General features: G+C 43.3%; 1 protein-coding gene across 2 annotated transcripts in view; it reads left to right on the top strand.

Moving 5' to 3' along the window:
* Positions 1–9,287, top strand: part of MACROH2A1 (macroH2A.1 histone) — a 49,033-nt gene extending 39,746 nt beyond the window's left edge. For both annotated transcript variants that reach the window (XM_028718086.2, XM_028718085.2), the window contains exons 7-9: positions 4,445–4,534; positions 5,508–5,682; positions 8,601–9,287. In XM_028718086.2, the coding sequence (XP_028573919.1) occupies positions 4,445–4,534; positions 5,508–5,682; positions 8,601–8,766 (431 nt within the window). In that variant the 3' untranslated portion in view covers positions 8,767–9,287. The remainder of the gene's footprint in view (positions 1–4,444; positions 4,535–5,507; positions 5,683–8,600) is intronic.
* Positions 9,288–22,723: the final 13,436 nt, after the last annotated feature.

Genomic DNA, 22,723 nt, shown 5'->3' with positions numbered 1-22,723 from the left:
CCCCCCTGCCTGCCTTCCCAGGGGCTTTTAAATCGCCCCGGACAGCGGAGAAGTCCTCCGCTGTCGGGGCGATTTTAAAATGCCGCCCGCCAGCATTTTAAGATCGCCCGGACAGCGGAGAAGTCCTCCGCTGTCCCAGGGTTTTTTAAAATGCTGGGGGTGGGAAGAAAAGCCCTTGTCCCCCCCCCCCCCAGCCTTCAGAAGAGGTCCGGGGACAGACTGTCCCCGGACCTGGTCTGAAGGCGGTTTCCCTAGGAACGCATTAATTGATTTTCAATGCATTCCTATGGGAAACCGTGCATCGCAAGACGAAAAAACCGCAAGACGAAGAGACTTGCGGAACGAATTAATTTCGTCTTGCGAGGCACCACTGTATGTAGAGGGGGTCCACAAAATACTCAAAAGATTTCTGTTTCTTGTCTCATTAGGTAGATGCCTGATTTTTCAGAAGGTACAAAAAGTACACCTTTACACAATTTTTTAGGAAGCCATCCTCACTTAACTGGCAAGCTTGCAGCTTTAGAAACCCTGCAATTTTTCATTAGCCTGCCGAGGCCTAGTTCTGATAGTTCTCTTCCCACACGCTCCAAAGGCCATGTGACATGTGATCCTAACTGGCTTACACAAAATTGCACATGGAACAGCATAGGCAAAAATGCATCCTAAATAATAGGTTGTAGCTCGGCTAAGTTAGTAACGCCTATTCCCACTGAAATCAATGCGAATAGTTAGTTATTATTTCATTGGGATCCAAATGAGACTAAGTTAGTCTAGCCAAGCCCTTCTTTTCTAAGAACTGCAAGTTTGTGTTAACCTAGCTTGCCGTACATCAGGAAAATTCCTGACATGTCCTGGTTTTCAGGTGTAAAAATGTCGTCAAGGGGAATTTGGAAAACCCAGGTGTATGGAAACGTGATGGAAAAAGCAGCAGAAGCAGCCCAAAAAACTGAAAATCGCTATTTTGGGGTTAGGTGGCCTTCTTAAAAAAAGAGAAAAAGTTCGACAATTTTTGGTGGTTTCCTAAAAAAACAAAAACAAAAAACTCAACTTTGCGGGTGTCAGGAATTTTGGTTTTTGAAATATGACAACCTATAATGAAGATATGCCTTCATGTCAAGTCTCTAGTTGTGGGTGGGGAACCTGGGTTGTTTCATTCAGTAGCACACAATCTTCTAATTCCCTTTGACTGCTGGAAGGAAGAACAGAAGTGCACACATGCTTAGCTTCAAATGATTAACTTTTATCCATAAAGGCCTTCTAACCACATTATATTTTGGGGGAATATCGCAACAATTTTGCAGACTTGAATTTCTGCATAGCCTGTAGTCACCATTTTGCCAATGCCTGCTTTGTCAGCATGAAATAATGACTTTATTCTGTGGAAGTAACACATATATTTATGCCTGTGATGAGCAAGGAACCATTTAGCTGCAAGGTGCGAAGCTAATGTAGCATAAAGAGTTAATACACTATTCCCATTTCTTAAGTGCAACTAACCAGCAGTAGTACAGTACAGGTAGGGCATGCCTCTCCAGTTTAAATGTTCCTTGTCCATTTTTAAGTAACACCATAAACAAAAATGTTTATCAGGGTTATCAGATCTGAATAAATCATTAAAAGGCAGCCAATTTCCAATTATTTATTATAATACTTTCAACCAGTGCTTTCCCCCCTTAGAAAAACAGGCGCTCGTACTCACCTTGACGTTGTCCCAGTAAGTGCCACACTTTTTAAGCCCCCCCAAAGAGATTCCAGTACTGTGTATCCCCTGAAAAAGCACTGCTTTTAACCACTGTGGCAGTGCCATTTGACTTTTACATCTCTAATGCTAATACATATAATTGATATACGTATGCACACAGCCAAAGGTATAAGCAATTTAATGGAAGAACAAATATCTGTTCTCCTGAATGCTATTAATCAGTGTTTAAACAACCCATAGATGGAGCTCAATAAATGCAATATTCAATAATCAAACCCAAACTTGACAAAATTTAATGAAACTTAGATTAGAGCCTTCTTATAAGGCAAAACCATTCAAAATAAGGTCGTACTTTACTAGAATTGTCTAGCTGCCCATTTGAGGGTAATTCAAGGTGAAGTGAACATATATATTCCTAGTAATCACTTTGCACTTGGGGAAGAGCTGCACAGAATCAATGTCTACTGGGCAGTCATTTCTGGCCAATTTAGTATTTTTACAGGAATATATCCCAAAATGCTTGCTAAAGGGATGTTGTTCATCCCTTCTGCTTGCCTTGGAATTGTATATTAGACAAATTCTCTGTTGGTTACCATTCCTAGAAACATTTCCATTAAGTTTGTGCTAGGAGGTTGCTTTATACTATGTTAAACCATTGGTCCATCAAGCTCAGTATAATCTACCCTGACTGGCAGTGGAGTCCAGGGTTTCAGACACAAATGTTTCCCAGCCCTACTTGGAGCTGCCAGGGATTGAACCTGGCACCCTTTGCTTGTTGTGAGCTACAGGTGTCGTCTTCAGTAGCTGCAGAAGTTGTCTGCATCTTGGCCATGTGAACATATTTAAAAGAATTACTTGGACTTTCACCCTTTCCTTCCTCCAAAGAATTTAGTTCTGCTGCTGCTGTCCAGGCACTAACCAAGCTGAGGTCACCTGAAGTTTAAAAATGCCCTCAGAATGTTCTTTGGACCATTCATGATTACAACAATGAATACATTAAGGGACACGGGTGGCGCTGTGGGTTAAACCAAAGAGCCTAGGACTTGCCGATCAGAAGGTCGGCGGTTCGAATCCCCGCGACGGGGTGAGCTCCCGTTGCTCGGTCCCAGCTCCTGCCAACCTAGCAGTTCGAAAGCACGTCAGAGTGCAAGTAGGTAAATAGGTACCGCTCCGGCGGGAAGGTAAACGGCATTTCCCTGCGCTGCTCTGGTTCACCACAAGCGGCTTAGTTATGCTGGCCACATGACCCGGAAGCTGTACGCCGGCTCCCTCGGCCAATAAAGCGAGATGAGCGCCACAACCCCAGAGTCATCCACTACTGGACCTAATGGTCAGGGGTCCCTTTACCTTTAATTGTCTCTTAAGAGAATACCATAAACCTCTGAGCTGAAACTCGTTCCATATTCTTTACAAAGTAGAATAAAATGAATTAATACCTTGTTAGAAGTCTGCTAAGATTAGTCTGTGTTGTCAAGCAAAACATAACACATCTTCAGTAGCGTATGCAGAACTCTTCTTTTGAGGCACAATCCCAAATCCGAACATATTTCACTGAGCATACAATATGTGCACTTCCATCAGAAACTGCAGTCCCCTTGTCTGTATGACTAAAGTTAATTCATTTCACAAAGTATGGCAGCATTGTGGCTTTTAATACTAACAGCCCAATCCTAAGCATGTTTACTTGGGTGTAAGCCTTGCAGAGTTCAGTAGTAAGTGTGTGTAGGGTTGCAGCCTTCATACCACAGCCTGTGACCCTGAGCACATGAAAGTTCCACTGAAAGAAGCATCTTACTTCCCAAGTAAATATGTTTACAATTAGGCTGCAGGAATCAATTTGCCAAGCATCTTTCTCAATCCAGAACCCAGTGTCATTGTTTCCTTGCCTTGCTACTTGTACGACCTTTAAGCAAAATGCACTGTGGTTTGGGTGCTTATAATTAGGAAAAAAAACCTTTTTTTGAGCTACTTTATATTTCTTCTGTGTTAAAGTAAAAGCTGCAAAATAAGATCTAAACCATTTAGTGGTGGACTGCCTTTGTGCAAACCTCAGGCTGTAATTGAAATTGTGCAGCTCCCTTCCTGCACAAGAGCAGCTTTTGTCAAGCTTCTTTAGCTGCAGTTAAGCAATTCAGCAGAGGGATATGTTCCCTAGAGAATCTCCTTATTACTGAGGCTCTTCCTCTTGGTTAAAGGTGGTTCAACAAGCTGGGCAGTTGTCAAGTAAAGCAGCCCGCTGCACTCACAAGACTGTTTCACTCCCGGGGGCCATCTGTTGGGGTCAGGGATGAAGATGAGGTGAGTTTCAAGTTCTTCTTATGGCAAACTTGTCTTTAAAGCAATCTGTGACAGAAAGGGGATCTCGCCCTCTAAGGGAAAAAGTTGGTGCATCGATCGAGTGGCACTGAATGAGCATGTTCTCTGGAACGTTGTCTGTTGCCTGGTGCAGACGAAGGCGCTAGGGATGTCACCGCCCTGCTGGCCGACATTGAGAATTGCATCAGAAAATACTTTCAGACAGGATGAAAATGTGTGGGAGGGTGATCTTAAAAAAAAAAAAAAAAAAAAAACAGAGAGAAAGTGAGGGAGAGAATAGTTATTCTGGACTCGTCCCCAAAGGTTTAGATCTTACTTTGCAGTCCCCAAAATCTTTTTGCTCGGAGAAATGATGCCATGTAATTGCCTGAAGTGATGAATGCTCTCTCTCGGGTGCGGAACAGTCACAACTCTATCCTTGTGCAGGGAGCACTTTGGAGAAGAAAGGCGGAAAAGAATTCCTGGAGGCCGTGGTCGAACTTCGCAAAAAGAACGGGCCATTGGACACAGCTGGAGGTGCAGTTTAAATCCCTGAGAGATTGGGGTGGGGGGAATGTGAGTGAAATGTCTCTCTCTATGTGTGTATCATAGACTCCCAGTTGGCCTTTGCAGAAATTAATTATGGAAGAGTTGGGTTAAACCACAGAGCCTAGGACTTGCTGATCAGAAGGTCGGCGGTTCGAATCCCCATGACGCGGCGAGCTCCCGTTGCTCAGTCTCTGCTCCTGCCAACCTAGCAGTTCGAAAGCACGTCTAAGTACAAGTAGATAAATAGGTACCGCTCCGGCGGGAAGGTAAATGGCGTTTCCGTGCACTGCTCTGGTTTGCCAGAAGCAGCTTAGTCATGCTGGCCACATGACCCGGAAGCTGTCTGCGGACAAATGCTGGCTCCCTCGGCCTATAGAGCAAGATGAGCACCGCAACCCCAGAGTCAGTCACAACAGGACCTAATGGTCAGGGGACCCTTTACCTTTACCTATACCTGTGTACATAGTTTTAACCTATCCATAGTATGTGCATTTATTCAGGATTTTATGCTCACATGTGGGAATCAGGGTTTAAAGATATTAGAAACACATGGGCACTTAGACATTGTCTAGAACAGCTTTTTCCAAACTGGTGTTTTGGACAGTAACTCTCACTGGTCCCATCCAACATTGGATGGGGCTGATGGGAGTTGTAGGCCCAAACCTTGGGAGGGCACCAGATTGAGGGAGGCTGATTATCAGCAATTGAACCTACAGAGGATGTTGTGTTGTGCCCAATTTTAAAGTTGGGGGAGGTAATTAGGTCATGTGTTTCACAACCAATGTGCTCAGATGGGAGATGACCATGGAGAACTGCCATTCACGTAGTTCCATTCAGTCCACTGGAATTTAAGGGTTAAAGTAGTAACTATATACATACTTCACTAGTTCAGTCACATTTGCATTTTTCAAAACATTGAAAAGATTGAAGTAAGCCATACTTACTTTCCTTTTCCAACCAGCTGTCGTCAGTGCAGGCCATGGGTTGCCTGCTAAGTTTGTGATCCATTGCAATAGCCCCAGTTGGGGTGCAGACAAATGCGAGGAGCTATTGGAGAAGACAGTGAAGAACTGCTTGGCTCTGGCAGATGAGAAGAAGCTGAAGTCAATTGCGTTTCCTTCTATTGGAAGTGGCAGGTAAGGCCGGCCTATCAAACAAAACCCTATCAGATTTGGGGTGGTTTTGTTTTGCTTTGGGCTTTATGCACCTTTGTGTTCTGCCATCCTCTTAGTCTAGCCAGGCAAAAACATTTAAGATGGGTGCAAAGCAGGGACTGTGAGAGATGTGGGTGTGGCTGGGGAGGGCGTGTGGCTTGAGAATCCTGAGTCCAGATAGATTCCATGAGGGAAAATACTTGTTGGACCATCTCTGCTACTGGTGACTTCTTCCAGAGTTCCAGGCAGGTGGCAGGTATGTTTTGCTGTGTGTTCCTTGTTAAAAAGTAAGGTGTGAATAATAGATGTCAACTTTCCACAACATGCTGACCTCTGGATCTTTTGGGATACCTCTCTCGTCACCCCTGGCCACTATTAGTGCTGGTTGGGGATAGTAGAAGTGGCAATCAAAAATAACTAGCTTGGGGGAAAGCTGGTTTTTACTTCTTTCCCTTCCCTCCAGTCTCCCTCCCAGTAAGCAGCAGTGGAAGAAAGCTAGTTTTGCATTCACCCATTCCAGAACTGTGAAAGCATTTTCCAAATACTCTGTATCTCTCTGTTCCTGCCCACTTTCAAGACTGGCTGGTCAGTCTTGGAAGTGCAGGCTGAAAGAGCTTTTTCACTTTAGGCAGGAGCCAAAATCACAATATTGAAAGTAGATGGCAAATATTACACAAAACACATTTGAAGAGGTACTGCAATCTGAAAAATGGCGTACTGTTTGCTTGATGAGTGGTGCCAACACTAGCGTGTTTCCAAGGGAATAGGCTACTTTTCAAAGGTTGGCTCATCTTAGCGTAGGCTGTTGTCTTATACTGAGTCAGACCATTAGCCCATTAGCTCAGCAATGCAGCTGTTTAGGGTTTCAGTCGGGACATGCCAAACCCTACCTAGAGATGCCAAGGTTTGAACCAGGGATCTACATAGAAAGCAGATGCTCTCCCGTTGAATTACGGCCCTTCCTGTCATTGGCTCCTTCACAGAGCTGTTTTGACCAAATTCTATCAAGTGCAGAGGGGCAAGAAGGTCTCGACTTTAAAACAATAGGAAAAGGAGACAATGTTTAGTAGAACTACATTGTATGTGATGGAAGAGAAGTTTAATATTTAAATGAGAGAGGTCACTTTCAATGACAAGTGCGTTCCTTCAAAGCATGGGATGCCCATCTTGCTATTTCAGTTTACAAGTTTTAGGAAGGAACAAACCTATTTTTAAACAGGAACAGTTTCTAAGGCTAGCATTTTCTCTCTGAGCCAGCACGGGTTCTGGGACAGGCATCTGTCAAGCAGACACTCCTCATTAAACCTTCATAAACAGCCCCATTCATGTTTATGACTGAAAAATGGGTTTACATGGGCATGAGATAGATCGATATTCCCTTTTCAACAGGGTAGTGGGAGGATTAGACCATTTATAGCAGTCAGTCTGCCAGATGCTGTAATAGACTAGAGCTAACTTATCTAGACCAAATGTGTAAGAGATCTCTGGAAAAAAGAGTTGTAAAGTACTGTATACCAGAACTAAAAAAATAATTACTATGGGTAGTTCAGATTTCAACATCAGACCTTCTTTTAGTGCAAAATGTCAGCATTAAATAATATCTGGTTTCCATTTTAGTGTCTGTCTCCCCCAAACCACCACCCCAAAACCCTGCAATACCCTATCCCAATCATACATTGACACAGCTATGGCTGTTTGCCCATAACCACATACACACATCTCTGTACGAATGAGAAGCAGCTCTGTAAAACTGTAACATGAGCCTGCCTTATTGAGATACCCCTATTAGGACGACCAAGAATTCATTTTTCTCCTAGAATCTGCAAATACAGGTTGAAATGTTTCAGAGGTAATCTAACAAGTAAAGGTAAAGGTAAAGGTACCCCTGCCCGTACGGGCCAGTCTTGACAGACTCTGGGGTTGTGCGCCCATCTCGCTTAAGAGGCCGGGGGCCAGCACTGTCCGGAGACACTTCCGGGTCACGTGGCCAGCGTGACAAAGCTGCATCTGGCGAGCCAGCGCAGCACACAGAAACGCTGTTTACCTTCCCGCCAGTAAGCGGTCCCTATTTATCTACTTGCACTTTTAAGGGTGCTTTCGAACTGCTAGGTTGGCAGGCACTGGGACCGAATGACGGGAGCACACCCCGCCGCGGGGATTCGAACCGCCGACCTTTCGATCGGCAAGCCCTAGGCGCTGAGGCTTTTACCCACAGCGCCGCCCTAGTCCCTAATCTAACAAAGCTTGAGTTAAAATTAACTATATATCGCATCTGCGTAAACTATATCTATATATAGATACAGATATATAGATATAGATATATAGAGATACACACACACACACACACACACACACACACTTCTGCAAGTTTCTGTGGGGCACACTAGATGCAGTGCCATTTGTGCAGTTTGCAATTGCATGAGTGGCTTATTAGAAGCAAATGATAGGACCCTGGCACCACGCTGTGGGCTTTAACCCTTTGCTTTCCCTCTTCCCACTGTGGTCCTGATCAATACACCAATGTAAATATTAAGCATGCCAGTGGTGAGGAATCCAGAGATGTCAATGATTTAAAAAACAAACCAATCTGCCACACTAGGGATCTGATCCCTGTTGGGGCATCTTGCACTTCAAAATTCCCATGTTTTGTCTTGGCTAATTGTATGAATCCCAGCTAATCTAGTTTGGCACTAAGTGAATCTTGGCATTAGACCCATGTCTTTTAGCCATCAGGCTTTCCCCTGGGACTTTTTGCAATCTAGGCATCCTGCTATAGAAGCCTGGTTACAATTTGGTAATATATATGGCAAATAAGTGTTCTTTGGAAAGTATGGTGTTGCAAACAGCAAGCTTACTGAGCCAACGTTATCTTTTTCTTTCTCCCTGTTTTCTCCTAATAGGAATGGTTTCCCAAAACAGACTGCTGCCCAGCTGATCCTGAAAGCCATTTCCAGCTATTTTGTGTCAACAATGTCTTCTTCAATCAAGACCGTCTATTTTGTGCTCTTTGACAGTGAGAGTATAGGGATTTATGTGCAAGAAATGGCCAAGTTAGATGCCAACTAAGTCGTGAAAGCAAAGAGTCCCTTCCTCCTTGCCCCTCCCCCTCCAATTCTTTATTCCTCATTGTGAGACAGAGCGGCCCTTATTTTAAATTTTGCTCATCTAGGGGAATAGAGGTAGGGCTTTTTTGACTTTCTAAAATGTTTTTATGTTGGCACTGATAGTTGGCATTACTGCTGTTGATGCACTGTATTCCAGGCATTGTCTGAATTTAGTGTAATCTAGGAGATTTTATAGTTTTATTTTAATGAAGTACAGATTGATGCAGAAGTTGTTAGCAGTACATAGTCCGTTAATCGTGAAAGAAACCGGCAGACCCTATTTTGTAACTGTGTTGTGGTGCTTTTATCAAGTGGCGTTCCTTTCTCGTTTTTTTAAAAGAAGAAGAAAAGATGCTACACATCTTATTTGTGTTTACGTCTTGTCCCGATGATGGATCTGAGGAGAAAAGAACCCTGTTGCCCTTAATTATAATTGCAATTTGGGATTTGTGTGAATTGATTTAGTAAAATGTTTAAAATGTTCTCGTTGGTGTGTTCTGAGTTAATGGGTTGCAAGCCTCTGACAAATTTGCACCAACGGCTGTCGGATGTGAACTTGAATGAACAAACAATGCACTTGTCTTTCAATATAAATAATTACTAATCAAGTACTAATTGATTTAGCTCTTATTATGTAAATGTGCAAAAACATCCACAGGGTTATTCTGCATTAGTTTTCAATATTCTATGGCCCTTGTTCCAAGAGGATTCACTTCCTCTTGGGCTGTGAGACATTTTCGTTTCAGGTCTGGCTTCCATGTTTGCCTTGACGCGTCCTTGACCTCAGTTACACATACAGAAAGCTTTGCTGGAGCCACCCAGGCAGCTAGCCGGTGGCAAATTGGTTTTTGCACACCCAAAATTTAGCAAAAAGTGTGGTAGAATGTTGGGCATTTTGGAAAACTTCAAGAACAACCACAGAATGTAATTTAAGAGTTAAGAACATAAAAAAATCCCCGATGGACCTAAAGGGGTTTGTGTAATCATGAGATGGAGAACGTGTAGCCCTCCACAGTTTGTTGGACTTCCTGACCACTGGACACCCTGGCTGGTGCTGATGGGAGTTGGAGTCCCACAACATCTGGAGGGCCACAGGTTACCCATCCCTGACTAGCCCAACATCCTGCCTCAGTCAATGGCCAGCCAGATGCTACTAGGAAACCTACAACAGAGCTGTTGAACTGGCTGCAGGGAACAGGTAAGCATGAAATAACTGACCTGCAGGATCAAACCAAATGCCCTTAATCTAGTCCAGCATTCACCCTCTGTTTCCAGCAGCAGCCAGTTACATCACAGAAACTCTCAAGCAAGGCTCTGTTGTCCCACCCCATCCCCGGCACCTGGTAATCAGAGTCGTAAAGAATAAAAATATGATGTGAAGCTGCATCCTGGTTTCTGTTTTTTTAACTTGTTATCTGACACTTACTGGAAACTATTTGTGAGGCTCACATGTATTGCTTCTGATTCCAGAAGATATATTATCAGCTCAATTGCTGCTTTTTAAAAAAATTGCCTGGTTTGGAAACTCAGAGCAGTAGAAATCATTTCACAGTGTTTTATCCAGTTGGTATTCCTCCAGTGATGGAAGCAGAAGAGGGAGTGAGACCATTTCTTTTTATTCTGATTCTACTCTGGAGCCCGCCCTCCAGTCTCCCCACCCAGACTCCAAATCTGCTCTCCCAATTTTCCAGAGTGGATTAGGAGACACAGGGAAAAGAGGAATAGAAGTAAGTGGATGCACACCAATAGGATATCTCCCATGAACCGTAACGTAAGAACCCTTGAGAAACAAATTTTCTTTCAGAGTGTCTCAGATTCATCCTATTACTTCCTGCAAAGTTCTTCCTTGATGGATTTTAGCTTCGGTCATAGCATTACTGAACAGAAAGATTGCATTAAAACAAAAAGTGTGGCTGAAGATTTTATTAATGAATACTTCCTTGAAACAGATCCCAAACTCCAACTGACTTTGCTCCATCAATACTTGCATTATTAAACATTAGCTGAAAGTTAGTGTAAAAAGTAAAAAAAGGGTTTTTCTAGGCTTGCATACATTCCTGAAAGTGCATTTTGTATAAATGCCACTAGATGTCAGTAAAGGGATTGCAAGAACCTGGAGAATTGCTTTGGAACTTGCCTTGTAAAACACCCAAGTTTAGTTTGTCAGCACTTTTCAAAGTGCCATGGTATCTGTGATCTCCCTAACACAAATGGAGAATTAGATGCCCTATGTTATTTGCAAGGAAAATGCTGTGGGTGTGAGAATTTGAAACTACACCATGATATTGGATGTCAGGATTGTGAAATGACTGCATGCCATCTTGCATCATTTTTAGGCGGCAAATGGAAAGCAAATGTTCTCATCCAGCACAGTGTTCTGCAAGTGTAATTCAAATAGTGGGTAGAACATATAGTTTACATTATCTCTCATGCTGAAAAAGGTAATTGACAAATATATGCCTTTCTGTTTTTTTATAGTGGGATAGGAACATGGCATGTGGAAAGCTGAGTCAGACCATTTGTCCCTGAAGCTAAGTGTTGTCTGCAATGATAGGCAATGGCTCTCCAGGGTTTCAGACCTTTTGCATGCAAAGCAGATGCTCTACTACTGAGCTACTCTCCTTTGGTGTACCTGGGGCTGTTCTTTAGACATTAAACACTTTAAGTTGGCCTGTGGACCATGTCAAGAGTCTTCTTTGGCGATCACTTGTAGCCGAGTAAGATTGTCTTCCATAAACACAGTTTTAACAGTAAGTCCGTAAGTGACTGTTGAGGCCAGTTCTGGATCCACACGTCTTTCCACAGTGGGGACGTAGGTTTCTAGGCAGGAGTTGATCATGGTGAGGGCTTGCCAAGCGTGCCTTCCTCTTAGCACGTTTCTCCCTTGCACCCTGAATTCGGGTGTCTTCAAAGCCCATGACATCTTTGGTAAAGGCTGTTCTCCAATTGGAGTGCTCACAGGCAAGTGTTTCCCAATTGTTGGTGTTTATACTACATTTTAAAAGATTTGCCTTGAGAGAGTCTTTGAACCTCTTTTGTTGACCACCAGCATTACACTTTCCATTGTTAAGTTCAGGTTCAGAATTGAGTAGTTGCTTTGGAAGACGATAATGAGGCATCCGAACAACAAGACCAGTCCAACGAAGTTGATGTTAAAGAATCTTTGCTTTGACACTGGTGATCTTTGCTTCTTCCAGTACACTGGCACTAGTTCACCTGTCTTCCCAAATGATGTGTAATTTTTTTTGGAGACACCATTGATGGAATCATGTCAAGAGTATTCACATGCTAGGACACTGTTTCTGCTTATTTCCATCCAAAACACAAGTACCCATGTGTTCGCTCTCTCTCTCACACACACGCACACGCACACACACACACACACACACACACAGAGAGAGAGAGAGAGAGAGGTATGTAGTACATTTGTTCTGAGTTTATTCACAGCCTGAGATTCCAGGGTTTCTTCGCCCCAGTCTTCAGCAGCAAATGACAGCCAGGTCTGTCCAACCCAAGTCAACCAGTGAGATTTTGCCAGCAGAGATTTTGCAGCCTCTCCTATTTCCAGGCCAGACCATCCTGAACTGCAAATGACACCCACCTGTACAGAAGATGCCCCAGCGCCTCTTGTGGCTTCTGTGGCACTTACTTGAATTGGGGCTCACATACTGCTCTCACCATTCCCAGCCAGAGATGGATTATTTATTGAATTTATACTTACACCCTACTATTGCAGTCACAACCTTCAGGGCAGCTAGCCTCACAATCTGCAAATTTGTTTCCTCTGTCTATATGAAATAACCTCTATCCTGCTCTTCCTACATAGGGCAATCACAGCAGTGCCCAGGAAAACAGGAAAACAATATACTGTGAAACGATACAAAATAACTGACGCTAAAGCAGGAGGACTCGCAAACATTCCTGAAATGGTACATTATGACTGCATCTAATATTCAAACTCCCTTTCAAACAGACTTACACCGATCCTAGCCCAACTGCACTTGGCTGCCAATTAGTTTCTAGGCCGAACTCAAAATGCTGGTTTTGGTCTATAAAGCCTTAAACGCCTGAGGAGCGCAATACCTCAAGGACCCCTTCTCACCATGTGAACTGACCCGGACCTTGCAATCATCAATTAAGACCCCGCTTCGGGTGCCCCCTCCATGAGAGGTCTAGAGTGTGGCAATACAAGAACAGGCCTTTTCTGTGGTGGCTCCCTGTTTGTGGAATTCCCTTCCAAGGAGGCTCACCTATCACCTTCATTACATACCGTATTGGCCCAAATATAAGCTGTACCCGAATATAAGCCACACCTTTAAAATTGGAGGGAGGGGTAAGAAAAAAAACCCAAATATAAGCCGCTCCATTCCTTGCTGCTCCTGGCTGCATATTGGGTGGGGAGCCTCGCTGCGTTGCCAGCAGCCTTTCCCCTTCCTCGCTCTCTCCCTTCCCAGCCTTAGGGGAGAGGACAGGGGACTACGCATGGGGCGGGCGCCACTTTGCCATGCTGCTGGTGCTGTTTGCCCCACGCTCCTGGCTGCATACCATAAGGTCGAGAATATAAGCCGCACTTTAACTTTTCATGATCAGAATTCGGGGGGGAAGTGAGGCTTATATTCAGGCCAGTACGGTATGTTTTAGCACCATGTAAAATGTTTCTCTTCAACCAAGCATTTGACTGATAACATTCTATGTCCTTTTAAATGTCTCGGGGGGGGGGGAGTACTGGTTTGTTTTGCTTTTGCTTTATTATATATTTTGTCTTTTCACTTTGCATTTTTATGTTGTGAACCGCCCTGGGATACTTGGGTGAAGGCTGGTGGTATACTAATTTAATGATGATGATGATGAGTCTGAGCAATGATCCAGTAGTTGACAAAGTTCACACACCCACAACTTACACACTCCTTTTACAGGTTGCTTTCTTTGAAGGTAACTTAATTCAAGGCGCTTAGATGTGCCTCTTTCACAGTGAACGGTGTTCCTAGTCTAGCACTACTTAATCAATAATGTTTTAATTGTAAGCCACGAGTAGAATTGCAACTGACCTTTCACACTTGGGGGAATGTTGCGTTTTTTTTTCTATGTGTACCCTCTATGTTCCATCCACACAAGCCTCATTTGGAGGTTTTCAAGCAGAGGTTGGAAGGCCATCAGTCATGGATGCTTTAGCTGAGATTCCTACATTGCAGGGGGTTGGACTAGATGACCATTGGTCCCATTCCAACTCTTAAGATTCTATGCTTCCAAGCCATGGCACAGTTGCTGTGGCTGCGGGCATTTGAAGCTCCTCATGATGGAGCTGACCTTGGTCAGCTCCATTTATCCATCAACCAACAGACACACCCAATGCCTACATCCATCCACCTGACATCTGTTATCAATGAAAGTTGTGGCCTTATTTCATTCCAAAGCTCTTGTCCTGTCTCTTTTGTATGTGCTGTCACCCCGCCACTAACTCCACTATGACTGGGCCCACAAGAAACATTTTGGCGGAGACTTTGTCATTTAGTGGGGAAAGCTTGTTGAAACAAAGAAAACTCTTCAATTGTTCCTGCAAGTACAGAAAACAGATTTGCTCATTTAAATATTGTTGGGTTTTACTGACAGATATCAACCACCTTAATATTAACCTTTCTTTTATTTGTTATCACATTAACTATAGGTCACTTTTGTGCACAGGTGCACTAAAAGCAGTATATGATTAAAAGCAATATGACAAATCAATTTAAACCATAATCAATAAAACAAGCACTGAAAGGCAGAATCAAAACAGTAATGCCAGGCACTGCAGTCCAATCCTACACATGTTGACACAGAAGTAGCATTATCAGACAGGCACCTTCTCTGTTGTTTTTTGTGGTTGTTGTTGTGTATGTGTTTTTGGGGGGTGTTTGCTAAATACCTTCCTTGTTCAAACCTTCCAAAATCTTTATTCCAGTTGGTATCTGTCTTGGGTTTGAATTGACTTTATGTATGTACAGTGGTACCTTGGGTTACATACGCTTCAGGTTACATACACTTCAGGTTACAGACTCCACTAACCCAGAAATATTACCTCGGGTTAAGAACTTTGCTTCAGGATGAGAACAGAAATCGTGCTCCAGTGGCGCGGCAGCAGCAGGAGGCCCCATTAGCTAAAGTGGTGCTTCAGGTTAAGAACAGTTTCAGGTTAAAAACGGACCTTCGGAACAAATTAAGTACTTAACCCGAGGTACCACTGTACTGTTGTTGCTTTAAACAGTTTTCATAATTGTTTTATTATTCCATTGTTTTAATTGCTTTTATATGTGTAATTGTTTCATGATATTGTAAATCACTGGGATGCTTCATGGGAAGTGATTCATAAAAGAATTTACAGTGGTACCTCGCAAGACGAATGCCTCACAAGACAAAAAACCCGCAAGACGAAAGGGTTTTTTGTTTTTTGAGCTGCTTCGCAAGACGATTTTCCCTATGGGCTTGCTTCGCAAGACGGAAACGTCTTGCAAGTTTGTTTCCTTTTTCTTAACACCGTTAATACAGTTGCGACTTGACTTCAAGGAGCAACTCATAGCACGCAGTGTGGTAGCCTTTTTTGAGGTTTTTGAAGACTTTGGTGATTTTTGAAGCTTTTCCGAAACTTTTCCGCCACCGTGCTTCGCAAGACGAAAAAAATCGCAAGACGACAAAACTCGCGGAATGAATTAATTTCGTCTTGCGAGGCACCACTGTATTAATAATAACTCAATGAGGCTTACTGCTGAATGGACACATAAGATTGCCCTGGCAATAGCCCACCTAAAAGAGTAGAGATTGTCACAGCTGGTAAACCAACCAACTCTGGTAAAAGGCCATCCTAGATATACACACCCCAAGGAAACTACTGGAGACCCTCTGATGGGGCCAATGGCACAAGCGTCAAATGACTGGAAATTCTTTACAGTTGTGTTTCAACTCATTTTTCTACTAGCCTTAGTTTTCCTGCGCTAGCTAAAGTTCATACTGGAGAAATGTGGGAGGATAATTTTCATGACATCTTCTACACACTGTCAGCAAAGAACACAGATGTTAGGCTCCATCAACAGGTTTAACTTATTTATGGTGCATACTCCATGGTTTATTGTATAGGTATACACTAGAGAGTATAAATAGCAATGTATCAAGCTACAATCCTATAAAAAAAAGGAAGGGAAATGTAACTAGTGTATTTTCTGGCCATCTTAAATGTTGCTTTTGGAACTATTGGCAGACTTTTGCATGTTATTTCACTGTTTCAAGCCTTATATATTATAATAAAACAAGGTCCAGGCATTGAAAATTGCAGCCTCCAAATGCAAAATAAGATATCTACCAATATTAATAAGATATGAATAATGTCTTACTTAAGATACCTACCAATAAATCTTGGAAAACACAATGTTTTAAAAATGCCTTTTTAGTTAACTCAATAGTAACATTTCTTCCTGTGTTTGGCTCAGAGGTTCTGATAATAAGTCTTCCTCTCTGCTACTTGGCTTTACCTTTAATCTGGTTTATCTCCAAAGGCCTAACAACTTGGAGTCATCCAATATGGTTGGTTTATCAGAAAGAACAGCTGTCTTCATATTTTTCATTGTAAGGCTGGCTAACCTGTGGAGACATGAACTGCTCCTTTTTAAGGCATGAGCTCCTCAGGTGGTTGCCATGGCTAGTAAATTCAGCTATCCAACGTAAAGCAACATTTGGTGTGTGGACTGGCCTCCTTCCCCCTGTGTTGAACACAGTGGAACAATCTGGTGGAACATCTCTTTCATTTTTGTGATCCTGTTGCTCCCTTGGTATGGCTCATGGGATTCTATCAAACTACGATACTTCATCTTATTCAATTTCCTTTAAGGAAAAAGCTTGTGGACCGTTTATACTTGGAGGGGCCGTTTTGTTGCCGCTATGTTTATATCTCGCCTTTTCTCCAAGGATCTTGTGCAAATGGCATGGTGGGGCAGTAGTACTTGCCTGACCTCCTGTCAGCTAAATTGCTGCTGCTTACCAGGAGGGGGAGGAGCAAGGTGGCAAGGAGGTCCATGTGGTGCAAACATACTAGCAGGAGTAGTGGATTGGCTCTGCCAATATATTTGAACTACACCGACCTACTTGCTGCCTAAACCCTTCTCCCTTCCCTCCAGTTAACAGCAGTGGCTCAACTGTCAGGAGCAGGGGTCAGCAAACTTTTTCAGCAGGGGGCCGGTCCACTGTCCCTCAGACCTTGGGGGGTGGGGTGCACTATATTGGAGGGGGGTAATGAATGAATTCCTATGCCCCACAAATAACCCAGAGATGCATTTTAAATAAAAGGACACATTCTATTTGTGTAAAAACACGCTGATTCCTGGACTGTCCGTGCACCGGATTTAGAAGGCGATTGGGCTGGATCCGGCCCCTGGATTTAGTTTGCCTACCCATGGTCAGGAGGTCAGGTAAGCGAGGCCACCCAACAGCACTGCCTGCTGCTGGAAGCATAAAGGTAAAGGTACCCCTGGCCCGTACAGGCCAGTCTTGACAGACTCTGGGGTTGTGCGCCCATCTCACTCAAGAGGCCAGGGGCCAGCGCTGTCCGGAGACACTTCCGGGTCACGTGGCACACGGAAACACACAGAAACACTGTTTACCTTCCCGCCAGAGCGGTCCCTATTTATCTACTTGCACCCAGAGGTGCTTTCGAACTGCTAGGTTGGCAGGCGCTGGAACCGAGCAGCAGGAGCGCACCCCACCGCGGGGATTCGAACCGCCGACCTTTCGATCGGCAAGCCCTAGGTGCTGAGGCTTTTACCCACAGCGCCACCCGCGTCCCTATTCTGGAAGCATAGTTGATGTTGATACACAAACATCCTTTTTTGTACTCCCTGCTCCAAAGGCTTGTGAAACTCCCTGCTCCAAGAGTTTAGATTATTTTCTTCTTTACTTGTGTTTTGCAGGCGCTCAAGTTATTATCAGTTGATTCTCGGAGGGGTTTTTCATGTAGCTTTTAATCTGGTGATGTGCTGTTTGTTAATTTCCATTGGAAGAGATTAATATTAGTTTTATTTTTGGTGCACCTTGTTGTTAGCCAATGTGAGTGTTTCCATTAGGAAGGGAAAGCCAGATGGAAACAGGCATAAATTAAGTAAATATTGCGGGTGATAAACATCAGCCAGCTCAGGGAAGTATGCTAGATTTTCCAGTTGGGTGAATTCTGGGATCTGGCCATTCTGAAGATAAACCCTTAGTTCATTATCTTGATTACATGCTGAATTGGCATATCTTGTGTTGTTTGAGTGGGGATGGCTCATACAACAAACTCCATATAACACAAGGATGCAATTTCCCCCAGACCATCATATCTCTAAAGGGCACAGTATATGCCCCCTTTCAGACACCCGAACTCCAGAGCACCCTTTACTTCTGAAATATTAAGCTGATCATTGTTTTGGATTGTAGCCCTGTTAGCAACATTCAAGAATCAGGCCTGGGATCACCGCTAACTAGCCTTATACTTTGCTCTACATGTCCTTTGCAGAGAGAAGGCCATAATACCTAAAGTTGTAACTGCAACTCAAAGGCAGCAGCATAATTGATAGGCCTGAAGGATACAGGTAAGTAGAAGGATTGCATTTACATCCCTGGTCTGAAACCCACAGGGAACTAGCCTAGTGCACATTGGCTAAAAGACTTGAAAATTGCCACCAGTTCCTCTCTGTGTTCCATTCTTCAGAGATTTAGCTCATTCCTCCATAGAATCCAACTTAATGCCTCCACAACTCATGTTTAACCATTATCACTAGGAACCGGTTCATAAATGCCTTTGCTCCTGGCCAGATCTCACAAATAGGAATCAAGGGGAGATGATATTTGCTGTTTTCTAATAGCAAACAAATAGTGACAACATTTCAGAATGTAGCCTATGAAATCCCAACTCTGCCACATGTGGGTTTTTTTGCACCAGCCCGGTTAACGCAGGAAATTTGATATTTCTGTACCTTGAAATAACTAGGCTTCTTAGGCTTAGGAGAATAAATTAAAGTTGAGCCAAAGTATGCCTCAGCTGCAGTGGATGGGCAGATTGATTTGCTTTCCATCTGGGAGATTAAATTCTACTGCCAAAAAATGGCACCAGCATAATTAGCTGTCAGTCAAGTTGCAAAGAGACAGACTAGGTGGGATAATTGAAAGCCCTGCAGCTTCTCATTACTTACTACAGTAGCTCTATTTGCAAATTTCCACCTTGAGGTGGTTCTCAGAATGTTGTCAAAAATTGTACTTATCCCTGCTGGCACATTCTTCCCATGCAAAAGAAGAAGAATTCTGGGCATGGTGTGGATTAATGTTAAGCAACTTTCACTTAACCTAACTTTGTTGTAATATATTTGTCAACAGGCATTGACAGCTCCACCAGGCGCTAACTACAAGCACACCCACACCACGAGAAGGAAATGCCAAGCCTTCTACTCAGTTACATCCCAGAGGCATTCAGCAGGCATAAAAACCTTCTTCTCCACGCTTAGGAAACGAGGCAAAAATCATACTGTCTAATGTGTTCCATTGTTTAGAAAATGCCAGCGTGTGTCAAGTGCATTGCTTGAGGTTAACTTCCTTGAAATAAAACAAACTGTTGATTTAAAAAAAAGTGCTCATGGTAGAACTCATTTCTTCGGGGTGTGATGTAGGTAATATGTGAGAGTTTGGGGTTTCAAAAAAGGTACCATTCAATTTCTATAACAAAAGGTTTCAGAGATCAAGCCTGAACATCATTGATTTGGAAGTCTCCCTCCCAAGCTGAGATATACCAAGAGTGGCATTGGTCACTCACATAAATGTATTCTTTATGTTTTCCTTGCGCCAAAGCAAAGCCCAAGCAATGAAAACAGGAATCGATCGTCAGGGCTACGTCTTAATTGGTCTTCTTCAGCCTATTGAATCCCTCAACTTGTCTAACACATAAAGGGCTGCTGTTCTCATCAGCCATGGACATTCTTGTAATTTCTGGGCAAACATTTGCCCTATTCAGCCATTACAGCAATCTGGAAACAAAGCAGGGAGAACTAAGATGAGAGTGCTGTCGCCATGCACACAATTAGCTGTCCACAAATTTCAGACCCTCCAAGTGTCTCTATTTTCCAGGGACAGTCCCAGCTTTAAATAAACCGTCCTGATTTCTGATTTGATCCCAGAATGTCCCGCTTTTCCTGAGGACATCCCTACTTTCATCGGAGAACTATTGGCGGGTATGAAATTGGAGTTTGACTCTTTGCAGCAAGGAGCCTCCTGCACTCATGGAGGCAACCTAAATGATGTTAAACCCTGAGATATTGGGCTTTCACATTGTCCAGGGGACAAAAGCAAGTGGAAGGGAAGGCCACCACTGCAGGCCTGGTCTACCAGCCTTGATGTCATTTCCACTTACCTGGCTGGTGGTACAGGGGCAGGGTGTTATCTAATCAGAGATGCTATGGGCCAAATGGACTAGGGCTAAATGTTGCAAAGAGCTTTAGACTGGCAAAGCCAATCCAGCGCTCCTGCTGGTGCACATACACAGCCTCGACCTTATTTTTGCTTTACCCCACCCCCCACCGTCCTGGTAAGCAGCAAGGGCACCACAGTCAGAGCTTGCACTGACAGGACTCATGAGGTGAATCCCGCCCAAGTTGTGCTTGTGGTTCTGCAGATCCAAATATGTTTAGATAATTTGTGGTGCTTACTACCTACTCTTCCCCCCAACGATCCTGCAGTGGGTTACATAAAAACATAAAATTATAGAATCTAAAATCACAGTAATATTACAGAAAAGGCAATGGCATTTCAAAACTGGGGGAGGGGGTCATTTGGCAGAAAGGATTGCGTGCGCGCGCACACACACACACACACACACACAGTGGCAGAGTTGGTGGAAGGTTCCTGACTGAGAGGCAGGGAAGTGGGGAGCTCTCAGGGTGCGAGATGAGGAAAGGAAAGCACCCAGGTGAGAGCTGCTTGGGGGTGGGAGGGCTTAAGAGGTATTTTGTACAAAGATATGCACCTTGGGACATGCCATTTGTCCACTGTGTCTGAATTTTAGGCGTGCTGCTTCTGATTTACCCCTCCTTCAGTGTTCAGAGGGCTGTTGTGGAATTATATTTTATAGTTGCACCTTAGATGAGTTGGTAATGTGCTTCACAAGGTTTGAGTTGTGGAGCTTATTGCTGAGTTGACATTGTATGTAATTTGATATACTGCTTAGTACCATTATCCAGTGCTTTTTTTCTTAAAAAATAAATAAATTCTAGGGGTACTCTCATTTTGACTCAAGAAAACTACCATTTTATAGTTCAAATAGGGGAAATGCAGTAAATGGACAAAAGTACAAAGATTCACAAAATGTTAGGGGTTATGCTTACCCCTGCATCCCCCCAGATAAAAAGCACTGCAGTTATCTATTAGTATGTATTGCTTATTATCTGAATTGAACTGTTTCAGTTTTTGAACTGTCTAGATATTATGTTATATATTTATGTTATGTTGTTCATCATTTTCTGTATTGCAAAACCTCCCTGTGGTCTTGTGACAAAGAGTAGTATATGCTTTTTAAATCTCTCTCTCTCTCTCTCTCTCTCTCTCTCTCTCTCTCTCTATATATATATATATATATATATAGAAAGAAACAGGGGGGAAATTGTTTCAACAAGGTGACACTGTATAAAATGCCCCAAAAAGCAAACAATTTTTTAAAAGTAGTGTACTTTAAAAAATGTGAGCAGGTTTTCTTTGTGAAAAAGAAAAGAAAAAGAAATAAAAATCCACAGAGCATCTTTCACAACATTTCTAGAATGGAACAGTTCGGACTTAAGCAGAGGGAAAACAGAGAGTGAGGAATACCAAAACAAAACACAAAGGCATGGAGAAGCACAGATTGAGTCTAGAAACACTAAACAAATTCCTTTGGACCACTTTGCAGATGATAGCTTAGGATGTGTCTGTATGGAAGCTTCCAAAGGATCATGACCTTTGATTAGGGTTGCCATATTTCAAAAATAGACAGCATCTTAAAAAGCAGAGACATCACCTTGCCGACAAAGGCCTGTATAGTTAAAGCTATGGTTTTCCCAGTAGTGATGTATGGAAGTGAGAGCTGGACCATAAAGAAGGCTGATCGCCGAAGAATTGATGCTTTTGAATTCTGGTGCTGGAGGAGACTCTGGAGAGTCCCATGGACTGCAAGAAGATCAAACGCATCCATTCTTAAGGAAATCAGCCCTGAGTGCTCACTGGAAGGACAGATCGTGAAGCTGAGGCTCCAGTACTTTGGCCACTTAATGAGAAGAGATGACTCCCTGGAAAAGACCCTGATGCTGGGAAAGATTGAGGGCACAAGGCGAAGGGGATGACAGAGGACGAGATGGTTGGGCAGTGTTCTTGAAGCTACTAACATGAGTTTGAGCAAACTGCTGGAGGCAGTGGAAGATGGGAGTGCCTGGCGTGCTCTGGCCCATGGGGTCACGAAGAATTGGACACGACTAAACAACATTTCAAAAAGTGAAAATCCAGACACAAAAGTTGTTGAGCTTTATTAGGCAAAATTATTGACCTATTTGAACATTTTTATAGAAATTCACCAAAATTTACACTTTTGACATGGGTTCCCAGACATTGTAGCGATTTACACCCAGACACTGTTTCTGACGGCCAAATCCTGGCTATGTCCAGAAAATTCCAGACATATGGCAACCCTACCTTTGATGTAACACAGTAGTGTGCAACCAAGATATGTAGAGCAGAGGGCCCACATTATGCCAAGGACAGGGAAGAAACAGAACACTCAGAAGTGAATACAACTAGCTTCCTGAATTTTGTCTCTAAAACATGGCTGATATTGGCCTACCATGCAGGGCCTGCACAAGGCATTTGGCTGCCTGAGGCAAAGAACAGGAAGATGTCTCCTCCCATTTCAT

This window comes from Podarcis muralis, chromosome 2 (genome assembly GCF_964188315.1).
Source record: "Podarcis muralis chromosome 2, rPodMur119.hap1.1, whole genome shotgun sequence".
Classification (NCBI taxonomy): domain Eukaryota; kingdom Metazoa; phylum Chordata; class Lepidosauria; order Squamata; family Lacertidae; genus Podarcis; species Podarcis muralis.
This window is presented reverse-complemented; position numbering and strand designations above follow the sequence as displayed.